Source organism: Oncorhynchus nerka, linkage group LG14 (genome assembly GCF_034236695.1).
Source record: "Oncorhynchus nerka isolate Pitt River linkage group LG14, Oner_Uvic_2.0, whole genome shotgun sequence".
Lineage (NCBI taxonomy): Eukaryota > Metazoa > Chordata > Actinopteri > Salmoniformes > Salmonidae > Oncorhynchus > Oncorhynchus nerka.
Window position 1 is genome coordinate 2,623,974 of NC_088409.1, and position 15,860 is coordinate 2,639,833.

Here is a 15,860-nt window from a genome sequence, read left to right on the forward strand (position 1 = left end):
AGTGAGTATTCTTACCCTGTACAAGTCACAGTGAGTGAGTATTCTTACCCTGTACAAGTCATAGTGAGTGAGTATTCTTACCCTGTACAAGTCATAGTGAGTATTCTTATCCTGTACAAGTCACAGTGAGTGAGTATTCTTACCTTGTACAAGTCATAGTGAGTATTCTTACCTTGTACAAGTCATAGTGAGTATTCTTATCCTGTACAAGTCATAGTTAGTGAGTATTCTTACCTTGTACAAGTCATAGTGAGTGAGTATTCTTACCCTGTACAAGTCATAGTCAGTGAGTATTCTTACCCTGTACAAGTCACAGTGAGTGAGTATTCTTACCCTGTACAAGTCATAGTGAGTATTCTTACCTTGTACAAGTCATAGTGAGTATTCTTACCCTGTACAAGTCAGTCAGTGAGTATTCTTATCCTGTACAAGTCAGTCAGTGAGTATTCTTACCCTGTACAAGTCATAGTGAGTATTCTTACCCTGTACAAGTCATAGTGAGTATTCTTACCTTGTACAAGTCATAGTGAGTATTCTTACCCTGTACAAGTCAGTCAGTGAGTATTCTTATCCTGTACAAGTCATAGTCAGTGAGTATTCTTACCCTGTACAAGTCATAGTGAGCATTGTACATGGAGTAGACAGGAGTATTACCTGTACATGGAGTAGACATGGAGTATTCTAACCTTGTACATGGAGTAGACAGGAGTATTACCTTGTACATGGCGTAGACAGGAGCATTACCTTTGTACATGGAGTAGACAGGGAGTATTACCTTGTACATGGAGTAGACAGGGGAGTACTTTACCTTGTACATGGAGTAGACTTGAGTATTACCTTGCACATGGCATGAGGCAGGAGTATTACCTTGTACATGGAGTAGGCAGGGAGTATTACCTTGTACATGGTAGACAGGAGTATTAATTTGTACATGGAGTAGGCAGGGAGTATTACCTTGTACATGGCGTAGGCAGGAGGGCATAGCCGCCAGAAGAGTGATTCAGCAGACCAACGATCTTCTCTGGTAAACCAATGAACTCCAGAAAAGCACCAACTGTGGAATAAACAGGTTCTCAGGCTGATACTGTGTCATAAAACAATTTTATTTTATTTGTCACATACACATGGTTAGCAGATGTTAATGCGAGTGCACCACATTCACTCCCCTGTGGAATAAACAGGTTAACTCAGGCCAGATACTGTGTCATATCCAACAGGTTTTAGGCCAGATACTGTGTCATATCCAGCGAGGTTTCAGGCCAGATACTGTGTCAATGCGAGTGTAGCCAGATAATGCTAACTCAGGCCAGATACTGTGCCTTCACATGAACATACTCACAGATACAGTATCCAGCCAGTTAACTTTATATCCACAGGTGAACACCACCCTACAGGTTTCACCAAACCGGGTAGCTTCACATGAAACATAAACAGTGGCCAGTGAGTCACAAATGGAAAACAGTGAGTCACATGGCCGTGGCAGACAGACATTCTGTTACTGTTAGATTATAATTTCATCTTTAAACATTGTAATGTGGTTAAGCTTTAAAATCTAAATGAAAATGATTACAATTTTTTTTAAAGATACAATTCAACTAGAGTGCCCTTAGATCATGGGAAAAGCACTTGACTGTTTTGTCACAAACGCAGAATACAGGTGTAGACAAGTGTAGCCCTTTACTGTGGAATGCTTCATTACAAGCCCTGAATTAGCACACGGACCCCCTTACTGTGGAATGCTTCAATACAAGCCCTGAATTAGCACACGGTTTCCCCTTACTGTGGAATGCTTAATTACAAGCCCTGAATTAGCACACGGTTTCCCCTTACTGTGGAATGCTTAATTACAAGCCCTGAATTAGCACACGGACCCCCTTACTGTGGAATGCTTCATTACAAGCCCTGAATTAGCACACGGACCCCCTTACTGTGGAATGCTTCATTACAAGCCCTGAATTAGCACACGGATCCCCTTACTGTGGAATGCTTCATTACAAGCCCTGAATTAGCACACGGTTTCCCGCCAGCGGGATCAAATTCAACAACATCCGGTGAAATTGCAGAGCGTCAAATTCAAAATAAGAAATGGTGATATTAAACATGAATGGAAATACAAGTGTCTGACATCATAGATACAAGTGTCTGACATCCTAAATACAAGTGTCTGACATCATAGATACAAGTGTCTGACATCATAGTGTCTGACATCCTAAATACAAGTGTCTGACATCATAGATACAAGTGTCTGACATCATAGATACAAGTGTCTGACATCATAGATACAAGTGTCTGACATCATAGATACAAGTGTCTGACATCCTAAATACAAGTGTCTGACATCATAGATACAAGTGTCTGACATCATAGACAAGTGTCTGGCATCAGCAAATACAAGTGTCTGACATCATAAATACAAGTGTCTGACATCATAGATACAAGTGTCTGACATCAAATACAAGTGTCTGGCATCATTCAAAAGAATCTTGTACCGGACGGCTAATTTGCCAGATCCCAGTGATCAAATGCAGTGCCGTTTTCTTCGATAAAAATCCATTTTTTTTTAAAGCCTAACACACGAAACGCTTTTGTAAACCGCTTGGTGTCGTGAATTCCGTCCTCATTTAACTATCGATGAAACAGTCGATGTAATTACACTGAAACGCACGTTTATCCAGTCATGGTTGTTTTATAATCCTCTGGTTGTTAGTAACACAACCAGACTTGACGGTTCTTCAAGGACGCATTGACCCAAAGAAACCGATTTGAAGACACTAAGCAATGACCTCATTGCGCACCAATGATACGAGTGGTGTTTCGTTGATTTTATTGTGGTATTTTTGGCCCAATGACCACTGATCGTCTAGAACTCTAGCTCAGGTCGATAGCCAATGAGCTGAGGTAAACGGCAAATGGTTAAATGTTGGAAGACCAGCCTTCTCGTAGTAAAAAGGTTCATTCGCCATTAAAGATCTGAGTTGAAGCAGCCCCGCTCGTTACGCACAGCAATATTTGATAAAGAGCATTTTACAGCACTTTTCATATAAAACATTATGGCGAATTAAAATCAGGAAAAGCTAATCAAAGTCTAGGTTTACAGATTTACACCAGACGATAGAAGACATCGATAGGGAAAGTGAGAGAGTTGCGATTAGGACCACGAGCCTGTGAGCGAGCACGTCGGCTCACAGACACGAGACGTGTTTTTGCACGAGACTCCACATCGTTTTGGACTGGTAAGTTCTTCTCATGCCGAATGCCGTTGTTTTTTATTTGCAATATATAATCAGTAATGAAAAGTGTAAAGTACACATTGGCTAGACTGTGTATTTATATCTAAAAATGGAATGGAACAGCACCTCACCATAGTGATTGTGTTCCCTCTACTCTATATAATACACATGTGTTTACTTTACGTGTTGACACAGGGCTCAGACGTGAACGTATTCTAGCTGAATTTCTTTGTTTCACTGACTCCGGCTGGGAGCCCCCAGTGCCACTGACTCCGGCTGGGAGCCCCCAGTGCCACTGACTCCGGCTGGGAGCCCCCAGCGCCACTGACTCCGGCTGGGAGCCCCCAGCGCCACTGACTCCGGCTGGGAGCCCCCAGTGCCACTGACTCCGGCTGGGAGCCCCCAGTGCCACTGACTCCGGCTGGGAGCCCCCAGTGCCACTGACTCCGGCTGGGAGCCCCCAGTGCCACTGACTCCGGCTGGGAGCCCCCAGTGCCACTGACTCCGGCTGGGAGCCCCCAGTGCCACTGACTCCGGCTGGGAGCCCCCAGTGCCACTGACTCCGGCTGGGAGCCCCCAGTGCCACTGACTCTGGCTGGGAGCCCCCAGTGTCAAGGTGCCCATCCCCGACTGAAGCTGGTTCATCCAGCCAGACCCTTGCTGTCTCCGGCTCCACACCTACCCGGCCATCGAGAGGTGTGAAGACACTGACAGAGAAGCGGAGGAGGGGAAGTGTGAAACCTGCAGACATGGAGGCAGAGGGGCGTTGGCACACTGTGCAGGACGAGGATGTGGAGACAGACAGAGGTAGAGGGGCGTTGGCGTTGGCACACTGTGCAGGACGAGGATGTGGAGACAGAGGCAGAGGGGCGTTGGCACACTGTGCAGGACGAGGATGTGGAGACACAGACAGAGGTAGAGGGGCGTTGGCACACTGTGCAGGACGAGGATGTGGAGACACAGACAGAGGTAGAGGGGCGTTGGCACACTGTGCAAGACGAGGATGTGGAGACACTGACAGAGGGGCGTTGGCACACTGTGCAGGACGAGGATGTGGAGACACTGACAGAGGTAGAGGGGCGTTGGCACACTGTGCAGGACGAGGATGTGGAGACACTGACAGAGGGCGTTGGCACACTGTGCAGGACGAGGATGTGGAGACACAGACAGAGGGGCGTTGGCACACTGTGCAGGACGAGGATGTGGAGACACTGACAAGAGATAGAGGGCGTTGGCACACTGTGCAGGACGAGGATGTGGAGACACAGACAGAGGTAGAGGGGCGTTGGCACACTGTGCAGGAGCGAGGATGTGGAGACACAGACAGAGGCAGAGGGGCGTTGGCACACTGTGCAGGACGAGGATGTGGAGACACAGACAGAGGTAGAGGGCGTTGGCACACTGTGCAGGACGAGGATGTGGAGACACAGACAGAGGTAGAGGGCGTTGGCACACTGTGCAGGACGAGGATGTGGAGACACAGACAGAGGTAGAGGGGCGTTGGCACACTGTGCAGGACGAGGATGTGGAGACACAGACAGAGGCAGAGGGGCGTTGGCACACTGTGCAGGACGAGGATGTGGAGACAGAGGCAGAGGGGCGTTGGCACACTGTGCAGGACGAGGATGTGGAGACACAGACAGAGGTAGAGGGGCGTTGGCACACTGTGCAGGACGAGGATGTGGAGACACAGACAGAGGTAGAGGGGCGTTGGCACACTGTGCAGGACGAGGATGTGGAGACACAGACAGAGGTAGAGGGCGTTGGCACACTGTGCAAGAGCGAGGATGTGGAGACACTGACAGAGGGGCGTTGGCACACTGTGCAGGACGAGGATGTGGAGACACTGACAGAGGTAGAGGGGCGTTGGCACACTGTGCAGGACGAGGATGTGGAGACACTGACAGAGGGCGTTGGCACACTGTGCAGGACGAGGATGTGGAGACACAGACAGAGGGCGTTGGCACACTGTGCAGGACGAGGATGTGGAGACACAGACAGAGGTAGAGGGGCGTTGGCACACTGTGCAGGACGAGGATGTGGAGACACAGACAGAGGTAGAGGGCGTTGGCACACTGTGCAGGACCGAGGATGTGGAGACACAGACAGAGGTAGAGGGCGTTGGCACACTGTGCAGGACGAGGATGTGGAGACACAGACAGAGGCAGAGGGCGTTGGCACACTGTGCAGGACGAGGATGTGGAGACACAGACAGAGGCAGAGGGGCGTTGGCTCACTGTGCAGGACGAGGATGTGGAGACAGAGGCAGAGGCAGAGGGGCGTTGGCTCACTGTGCAGGACGAGGATGTGGAGACACTTTCCACCAACATTCAGACCAGAAAGGACCTCCGCTGGACAGGACTGCAAACTACAGCCCCCTTCAACTTGGTTTCAACACATCAGTTATTGATTCCCTGGTGTCTGACACTAACAAGTATTGCATCATTCCCATGGTGAATCACTAGCTACACTATGAAACTACACACTACTGAATCACTCCCAAGGTGAATGACTAGCTACACTATGAAACCACACACTACTGAATCATTCCCAAGGTGAATGACTAGCTACACTATGAAACCACACACTACTGAATCATTCCCAAGGTGAATGACTAGCTACACTATGAAACTACACACTACTGAATCATTCCCAAGGTGAATGACTAGCTACACTATGAAACTACACACTACTGAATCATTCCCAAGGTGAATGACTAGCTACACTATGAAACCACACTACTGAATCATTCCCATGGTGAATGACTAGCTACACTATGAAACTACACACTACTGAATCACTCCCATGGTGAATGACTAGCTACACTATGAAACCACACTACTGAATCATTCCCAAGGTGAATGACTAGCTACACTATGAAACCACACACTACTGAATCATTCCCATGGTGAATGACTAGCTACACTATTGAATCATTCCCAAGGTGAATGACTAGCTACACTATGAAACCACACACTACTGAATCATTCCCAAGGTGAATGACTAGCTACACTATGAAACCACACACTACTGAATCATTCCCAAGGTGAATGACTAGCTACACTATGAAACCACACACTATTGAATCATTCCCATGGTGAATGACTAGCTACACTATGAAACCACACTACTGAATCACTCCCATGGTGAATGACTAGCTACACTATGAAACTACACTACTGAATCACTCCCAAGGTGAATGACTAGCTACACTATGAATCACTCCCATGGTGAATCACTAGCTACACACTACTGAATCATTCCCATGGTGAATGACTAGCTACACTATGAAACTACACACTACTGAATCACTCCCATGGTGAATGACTAGCTACACTATGAAACCACACTACTGAATCATTCCCAAGGTGAATGACTAGCTACACTATGAAACCACACACTACTGAATCATTCCCAAGGTGAATGACTAGCTACACTATGAAACCACACACTATTGAATCATTCCCATGGTGAATGACTAGCTACACTATGAAACCACACTACTGAATCACTCCCATGGTGAATGACTAGCTACACTATGAAACTACACTACTGAATCACTCCCAAGGTGAATGACTAGCTACACTATGAATCACTCCCATGGTGAATCACTAGCTACACACTACTGAATCATTCCCATGGTGAATGACTAGCTACACTATGAAACTACACACTACTGAATCACTCCCATGGTGAATGACTAGCTACACTATGAAACCACACTACTGAATCATTCCCAAGGTGAATGACTAGCTACACTATGAAACCACACACTATTGAATCATTCCCATGGTGAATGACTAGCTACACTATGAAACCACACTACTGAATCACTCCCAAGGTGAATGACTAGCTACACTATGAATCACTCCCATGGTGAATGACTAGCTACACACTACTGAATCACTCCCATGGTGAATGACTAGCTACACTATGAAACTACACACTATTGAATCATTCCCATGGTGAATCACTAGCTACACTATGAAACTACACACTACTGAATCATTCCCATGGTGAATGACTAGCTACACACTACTGAATCACTCCCAAGGTGAATGACTAGCTACACTATGAAACTACACTACTGAATCACTCCCAAGGTGAATGACTAGCTACACTATGAATCACTCCCATGGTGAATCACTAGCTACACACTACTGAATCATTCCCATGGTGAATCACTAGCTACACACTACTGAATCACTCCCAAGGTGAATGACTAGCTACACTATGAAACCACACACTACTGAATCACTCCCAAGGTGAATGACTAGCTACACTATGAATCACTCCCATGGTGAATGACTAGCTACACACTACTGAATCATTCCCATGGTGAATGACTAGCTACACTATGAAACTACACACTACTGAATCATTCCCATGGTGAATGACTAGCTACACTATGAAACTACACACTACTGAATCACTCCCATGGTGAATCACTAGCTACACACTATTGAATCATTCCCATGGTGAATCACTAGCTACACACTACTGAATCATTCCCATGGTGAATCACTAGCTACACACTACTGAATCATTCCCAAGGTGAATGACTAGCTACACACTACTGAATCATTCCCAAGGTGAATGACTAGCTACACTATGAATCACTCCCATGGTGAATGACTAGCTACACACTACTGAATCACTCCCAAGGTGAATGACTAGCTACACTATGAAACTACACTACTGAATCACTCCCAAGGTGAATGACTAGCTACACTATGAATCACTCCCATGGTGAATCACTAGCTACACACTACTGAATCATTCCCATGGTGAATCACTAGCTACACACTACTGAATCACTCCCAAGGTGAATGACTAGCTACACTATGAAACCACACACTACTGAATCATTCCCAAGGTGAATGACTAGCTACACTATGAAACCACACACTATTGAATCATTCCCATGGTGAATGACTAGCTACACTATGAAACCACACTACTGAATCACTCCCATGGTGAATGACTAGCTACACTATGAAACTACACTACTGAATCACTCCCAAGGTGAATGACTAGCTACACTATGAATCACTCCCATGGTGAATCACTAGCTACACACTACTGAATCATTCCCATGGTGAATGACTAGCTACACTATGAAACTACACACTACTGAATCACTCCCATGGTGAATGACTAGCTACACTATGAAACCACACTACTGAATCATTCCCAAGGTGAATGACTAGCTACACTATGAAACCACACACTATTGAATCATTCCCATGGTGAATGACTAGCTACACTATGAAACCACACTACTGAATCACTCCCAAGGTGAATGACTAGCTACACTATGAATCACTCCCATGGTGAATGACTAGCTACACACTACTGAATCACTCCCATGGTGAATGACTAGCTACACTATGAAACTACACACTATTGAATCATTCCCATGGTGAATCACTAGCTACACTATGAAACTACACACTACTGAATCATTCCCATGGTGAATGACTAGCTACACACTACTGAATCACTCCCAAGGTGAATGACTAGCTACACTATGAAACTACACTACTGAATCACTCCCAAGGTGAATGACTAGCTACACTATGAATCACTCCCATGGTGAATCACTAGCTACACACTACTGAATCATTCCCATGGTGAATCACTAGCTACACACTACTGAATCACTCCCAAGGTGAATGACTAGCTACACTATGAAACCACACACTACTGAATCACTCCCAAGGTGAATGACTAGCTACACTATGAATCACTCCCATGGTGAATGACTAGCTACACACTACTGAATCATTCCCATGGTGAATGACTAGCTACACTATGAAACTACACACTACTGAATCATTCCCATGGTGAATGACTAGCTACACTATGAAACTACACACTACTGAATCACTCCCATGGTGAATCACTAGCTACACACTATTGAATCATTCCCATGGTGAATCACTAGCTACACACTACTGAATCATTCCCATGGTGAATCACTAGCTACACACTACTGAATCATTCCCAAGGTGAATGACTAGCTACACACTACTGAATCATTCCCAAGGTGAATGACTAGCTACACACTACTGAATCATTCCCAAGGTGAATGACTAGCTACACACTACTGAATCATTCCCAAGGTGAATGACTAGCTACACACTACTGAATCATTCCCAAGGTGAATGACTAGCTACACTATGAAACTACACACTACTGAATCACTCCCATGGTGAATGACTAGCTACACTATTGCAGATATGGTGAAAACAATGAGTGGTGAGGCAGAGGCACAGAAACTCACATCAATACCTTTGTCAGATAACACTGTTAAACAAACAATGTATACTATAGCTAGAGAGGCTTGACCGACTCCCAGCTTATGCTCTAGGATATACGCAACAGGTAACTTGCATTATAAACTACACGAACAAAAAATAAACCTGTAAAGTGTCCATTTTTCATGAGCTGAAATAAAGATCCCAGAAATGTTCCATACGCACAAAAAAGCTGATTTCTCAAAATGTTGTGCTCACATTTGGTGACATCTCTGTTAGTGAGCATTTCTGCTTACCAAGATAATCCATCCACCTGGACAGGTGTGGCATATAAAAGAAGCTGATTAAACAGCATGATCATTACGCAGGTGCACCTTGTGCTGGGGGACAATAAAATGCCACTAAAATGTGCAGTTTATCTAGCTATATTATAGTAAGACCAAAATATCATCATATTTTTACAGTATTTTGCGTTTTTGATTAATAAATGTTCGTACTTTAAGTGAGTAGTGACCTTAGGGTGGCAACACATACATTTGCCATGATTTCAATGGGTCTTTCTCCATTCTGATTGGTTTATACTTGTTCATTCTAAATGATTTCAATGGGACTTTTCTCCATTCTGATTGGTTTATACTGTTCATTCTAAATGATTTCAATGAGTCTTTCTCCATTCTGATTTGGTTTATACTGTTCATTCTAAATGATTTCAATGAGTCTTTCTCCATTCTGATTGGTTTATACTGTTCATTCTATGATTTCAATGGGGTCTTTCTCCATTCTGATTGGTTTATACTGTTCATTCTACATGATTTCAATGGGTTTTCTCCATTCTGATTGGTTTATACTGTTCATTCTACATGATTTCAATGGGTCTTTCTTCTCCATTCTGATTGGTTTATACTGTTCATTCTAAATGATTTCAATGAGTCTTTCTCCATTCTGATTGGTTTATACTGTTCATTCTAAAATGATTTCAATGAGTCTTTCTTCCATTCTGATTGGTTTATACTGTTCATTCTAAATGATTTCAATGAGTCTTTTCTCCATTCTGATTGGTTTATACTGTTTCATTCTACATGATTTCAATGGGTCTTTTCTCCATTCTGATTGGTTTATACCGCTCACCCAACTTCACCCAAAATCATTTTTGCATTTTTCACAGCATAGTGGTTAGAGTGCTGGGCCAGTAACCGAAAAGGTTGCTAGATCGAATCCCCATGCTGATAAGGCAAAAATCTGTTGTTCTGCCCCTGAACAAAATAAACAATTAAAATCTTTGTTGACTTTCTGTGTGATGAGAAGAAAATGTCTCCTTGCCTGTAACAGACATATTTGGGAACCTGGAACGCAAGCATGCAGGGGGAGGAATACAAAACATGCTACAGATTAGCAGGACCCATCAGTCGATTCAGAGGAAGTCATTATTATTGGAGAGAGTCTTTCAAAAAGAGAACCGTGCCCCCTCCTCCGCTGTGCCCGTCTATCAGCAAACAGCATCAGGAAGTGTCCCACACCAGGGATGACTGCTCACCTCCAATGCTTGGAAGAGCACCTACTTCCCAACTGGGCTTGACTCTGGCTCAGCTGACGCCGGGTAAGGGAAATCAAAACAGCTGATGGAGCGGTCATGTGACCAAAATGCATTTACAGGTCACTACAGAGGAGTTTTGGTTCCTGGCTCAAAGGGGCATAACAATATCCTGCCATCTGAGAAGTAATGCTGCATTCAAAACAACTCGAACTGGGAAATCTCCAACTTCCGACTTCAGTGCTCAAGACTACTGGGAACTCGGGGAAAACTAGCTCCGACTGGGAGAAATTTTTTTTAAAACGGGCACCTAATCAGAATTCCACCTCTGGAACTCGGGCCACTTTCTATCACTGACGCCATGATTTCAGCTCATATTTCATTTGTTGAGTTCTGCTGTCTTGAAAGCACCATAAAACTCATGGTACCTCAGCTCATTCTCTGTGTGAAGCTGGTTTCAGTGCTCGTCTTGCATTAAAAACCAAATATGGGGATCCAGGTTGATGTGACAGCAGAGATGACGTGCACACTGTCGACCACGCCCCAGACTAGCACACCCATCTCATTAGATGATGGCACACTGTCGACCACGCCTGACCACAATAGCACACCCATCTCATTAGATGATGCACAATTGTCGACCACGCCCCTGACTAGCACACCCATCTCATTAGTGGTGATATATTACAAACAAGACCAATTGACTGTCCTAGTCACAGCCCCACGCCCCTGACTAGCACACCCATCTCATTAGTGGTGATGAGATACATTATGTCAGACTAATTGACTGTCCTAGTCCCAGCCCCACATTATGTCAGACTAATTGACTGTCCTAGTCCCACATTATGTCAGACTAATTGACTGTCCTAGCCCCACATTATGTCAGACTAATTGACTGTCCTAGTCCCACATTATGTCAGACTAATTGACTGTCCTAGTCACACATTATGTCAGACTAATTGACTGTCCTAGTCCCACATTATGTCAGACTAATTGACTGTCCTAGCCCCACATTATGTCAGACTAATTGACTGTCCTAGTCACACATTATGTCAGACTAATTGACTGTCCTAGTCACAGCCCCACATTATGTCAGACTAATTGACTGTCACAGCCCCACATTATGTCAGACTAATTGACTGTCACAGCCCCACATTATGTCAGACTAATTGACTGTCCTAGTCACAGTCCCACATTATGTCAGACTAATTGACTGTCCTAGTCCCACATTATGTCAGACTAATTGACTGTCACAGCCCCACATTATGTCAGACTAATTGACTGTCACAGCCCCACATTATGTCAGACTAATTGACTGTCACAGCCCCACATTATGTCAGACTAATTGACTGTCCTAGACTAATGAATTGGCCCCAGCCCCACATTATGTCAGACTAATTGACTGTCACAGCCCACACAGGTTGACCACTGACTGTCCTAGACTACTAGATCGCCACAGCCTATTATGTCAGATCAACGCTGACTGTCCTAGACCACTGACTGTCCAGCCCCACATTATAAGGTCAGATCAATTGACTGTCACAGCCCCACATTATGTCAGACTAATTGACTGTCACATCCACATATGCCATCAATGACTGTCCCAGCCCATTAGTATCAGACTAATTGACTGTCACAGCCCCACATTATGTCAGACTAATTGACTGTCACAGCCCCACATTATGTCAGACTAATTGACTGTCCTAGTCCCAGCCCCACATTATGTCAGACTAATTGACTGTCCTAGTCCCACATTATGTCAGACTAATTGACTGTCACAGCCCCACATTATGTCAGACTAATTGACTGTCCTAGACTAATTGACTGTCACAGCCCCACATTATGTCAGACTAATTGACTGTCCTAGACTAATTGACTGTCCCAGCCCCACATTATGTCAGACTAATTGATATCAATTGACTGTCCTAGCCCCACATTATGTCACTGACTGTCATACCCCACATTATGTCAGATGTCCTAGCCCCACATTTGTCATTTAATTGACTGTCACAGCCCCACATTATGTCAGACTAATTGACTGTCACAGCCCCACATTATGTCAGACTAATTGACTGTCCTAGTCCCAGCCCCACATTATGTCAGACTAATTGACTGTCCTAGTAGACTAATTGACTGTCCACATTATGCCCCACATCCAGACCACTGACTGTCCCAGCCCCACATTATGTCAGACTAATTGACTGTCCTAGTCCCAGCTCCACATTATTGACTAATTGATCATGCCCCACATTATGTCAGACTAATTGACTGTCCTAGCCTACATTATGTCAGACTAATTAGACTGTCTCAGTCCCAGCCCCACATGGAGTACTGAATGAATGATCATCCAATCAGGCATTATGTCAGACTAATTGACTGTCAGCCCCACATTATGTCAGACTAATTGACTGTCACAGCCCCACATTATGTCAGACTAATTGACTGTCCTAGTCCCACATTATGTCAGACACTGACTGTCCTAGCCTGGCAGGTCAACACTGACTGTCCTAGTCCCACATTATGTCAGACTAATTGACTGTCCTAGCCTACATTATGTCAGACTAATTGACTGTCCTAGTCCCACATTATGTCAGACTAATTGACTGTCCTAGTCCCACATTATGTCAGACTAATTGACTGTCCTAGTCCCACATTATGTCAGACTAATTGACTGTCCTAGTCCCACATTAAAAGTATGTGATGGTGAGTTAAGAGAATCAGAAACTGTTAGAATGGTTTTCTATTGACTGACACAGCCCCAAATAAATAAAAGTTACCTTTGGCTGTTAATTACAGCATTTCTTCTTTCACGTGGTCGCGAGAGTTTTCAGATATAAAAATAGGGTTGAGGGCCCCAAAAAAAAGTTTGGGAACCCCTGGTCCTAGGGTTTACTGAGAACGGTGCGAAACGCATCCAGTCAGCAGCAGTCCTGTGGGTGAAAACAGCTCGTTGATGAGCGGTCGAAGGGCAATGGCAACAGCCGTGCACGCTAACAGGCAAAATAACTAGTCACTAGTCCATCCCCCCGAAGAATTCAGGCTGTTGTAGAGGCAAAGTGGGGTTCGACACAGTACTAGATGGGTGTACCTAATAAACTGGCCCGTGAATGTATCTAGGTAATAGTCTGTACAATGAACACAACAGCAAATGCCATTAACCTCAGGCCAAAAGACCAGTTATGGTACTGCACTTCTAAAATGCCCTATGTATAGCTAAATGACTCATAACAAAAGACCATAGTAATGGAATCCCCAGGGAGAGGAACACCAGACAGGTGGTTTAGGGTTAATGTAGGAATCCCCAGGGAGAGGTACACCAGACAGGTGGTTTAGGGTTAATGTAGGAATCCCCAGGGAGAGGTACACCAGACAGGTGGTTTAGGGTTAATGTAGGAATCCCCAGGGAGATTAGACCAGAGACAGGTGACTTACTGCATAGCAGCGTAGTAGAAGGTCCCGAACCAGACGCTGGAGGTCAGGAGATGGACAGGTATCATCACCTTCCCATACTGCTTGAAGGTCTTCTTGAACCTCTGGACCAGACCAATGGACTTGTCCTGCAGAGGGTCTATCTCTGGAGCCTCCGGTGGGGCCTCCACAGGCAGCTTGGAGGAGTCTGCCCCATAGACGGGCTCTGTTCCAGCCAGGCTGAGGGGATGGCTGGGTGGGTCCTGGTCCTCCGGCCGGAGCTTGGGCTGTTCTACTGCCCTGTTAAAGGCTGAGGTACTGACCCAGCGCTGGCCGGGCCCGGGGGGCAGGCGGCCTACAATACACACCGACACGGCCAGGCGAGCCTCACACACCGACAGGCCCACGACCACAGGCCGCACGTAGGCCATCTGCCGCAATGCACCCTGGGACAGAACACGATGCATCTCCTCCTCCCTGAGACGTTTGACCACAGAGCCTGCAGACAGCACACATCATCATCATCATCGTTTACTAATGACTATCATTTACAACAGGAGTAATCATTTATGTTGATAAGTATATATTAAGTTAGGAACGCTATAAATCAGAGTGAAGAAACGTATCTGATGATAAGACATAATACCAAAACATACCTCCAACTAGAACAGGTCAACCATTAATCCAACACCTGAAATGAAAACGTCCAAATAAAATGACACAACAGACTAATCCAGTAGCCACTACTGTGGGTGATCCTCAGCTAAACAACCAAAGTTCTGGTTGAACTAAGTTAACTAGCTACACAGCCATATTCGGATATATAGCGAAACAAGGCAAATAAAAAGCTAGCTAGCAAACCAACTATAGTAAGTAGCTAGTCTGCTCGCTAAGTAGCTAGCTAGCCAAGTTTACTATGTGCAAAGGTTAGCTACAGAACTTGCAAAACATCTTAGTTATCCTTCTAGAGCTAGCTGGCTAGCTGTCACATACGCAGAGGCTTCTGTGTGGTTGACATTGGGGGAGTCTGGAGGACGACAAAAACTTGCTTCACTTATAAAGCTTCCAGAACAACCCTGTGGAAACACGTGCCAGTTTTAGATGTGGTTAGCTAACGTTAGTTGTCTGGCTGAAGCCTGATTCTGACAGAACGACAACTGGGGTTGTTTTGCTTACTGGCTAAGTTAGCTAGCCCGACACTTGGCAAAGTAGTTGTGTATATATATACATTTTTCGGGAAGTTGTAAAACTACGTGACGAAGATGACACGTAACGGAATACATACATTGAATGTAAGAGGTTTTTGATCCTGTCAAAAAGTGTTTTCTGTAGCGTGAAGGAGCCATGCTACAGAATGACCGTCCGTCGTAGAAGATCTTACAGCAGAGCTCGAGGGGAATCCGCGTGTCCTCGGACAGCGCACGGCATCAG

At 45.0% G+C, this 15,860-nt stretch overlaps 2 protein-coding genes across 2 annotated transcripts in view; one reads left to right on the forward strand and one right to left on the reverse strand.

The window, feature by feature from the left end:
• LOC135574930 (uncharacterized protein C18orf19 homolog B-like) overlaps window positions 1–1,082 on the forward strand; it is a 16,896-nt gene extending 15,814 nt beyond the window's left edge. Inside the window, exon 5 of the mRNA XM_065027051.1 lies at window positions 1,044–1,082. Within this exon, the coding sequence (XP_064883123.1) occupies window positions 1,044–1,082 (39 nt within the window). The remainder of the gene's footprint in view (window positions 1–1,043) is intronic.
• Window positions 1,083–1,138: 56 nt separating this feature from the next.
• Window positions 1,139–15,383, reverse strand: LOC135574931 (uncharacterized protein C18orf19 homolog B-like). The gene is made up of 3 exons (XM_065027052.1): window positions 15,086–15,383; window positions 14,454–14,928; window positions 1,139–1,166 (listed from the first exon to the last, which is right to left on the reverse strand). Exons 2-3 carry the CDS (start codon window positions 14,894–14,896, stop codon window positions 1,139–1,141), a joined length of 471 nt encoding a protein of 156 aa, XP_064883124.1. The 5' UTR covers window positions 14,897–14,928; window positions 15,086–15,383.
• Window positions 15,384–15,860: the final 477 nt, after the last annotated feature.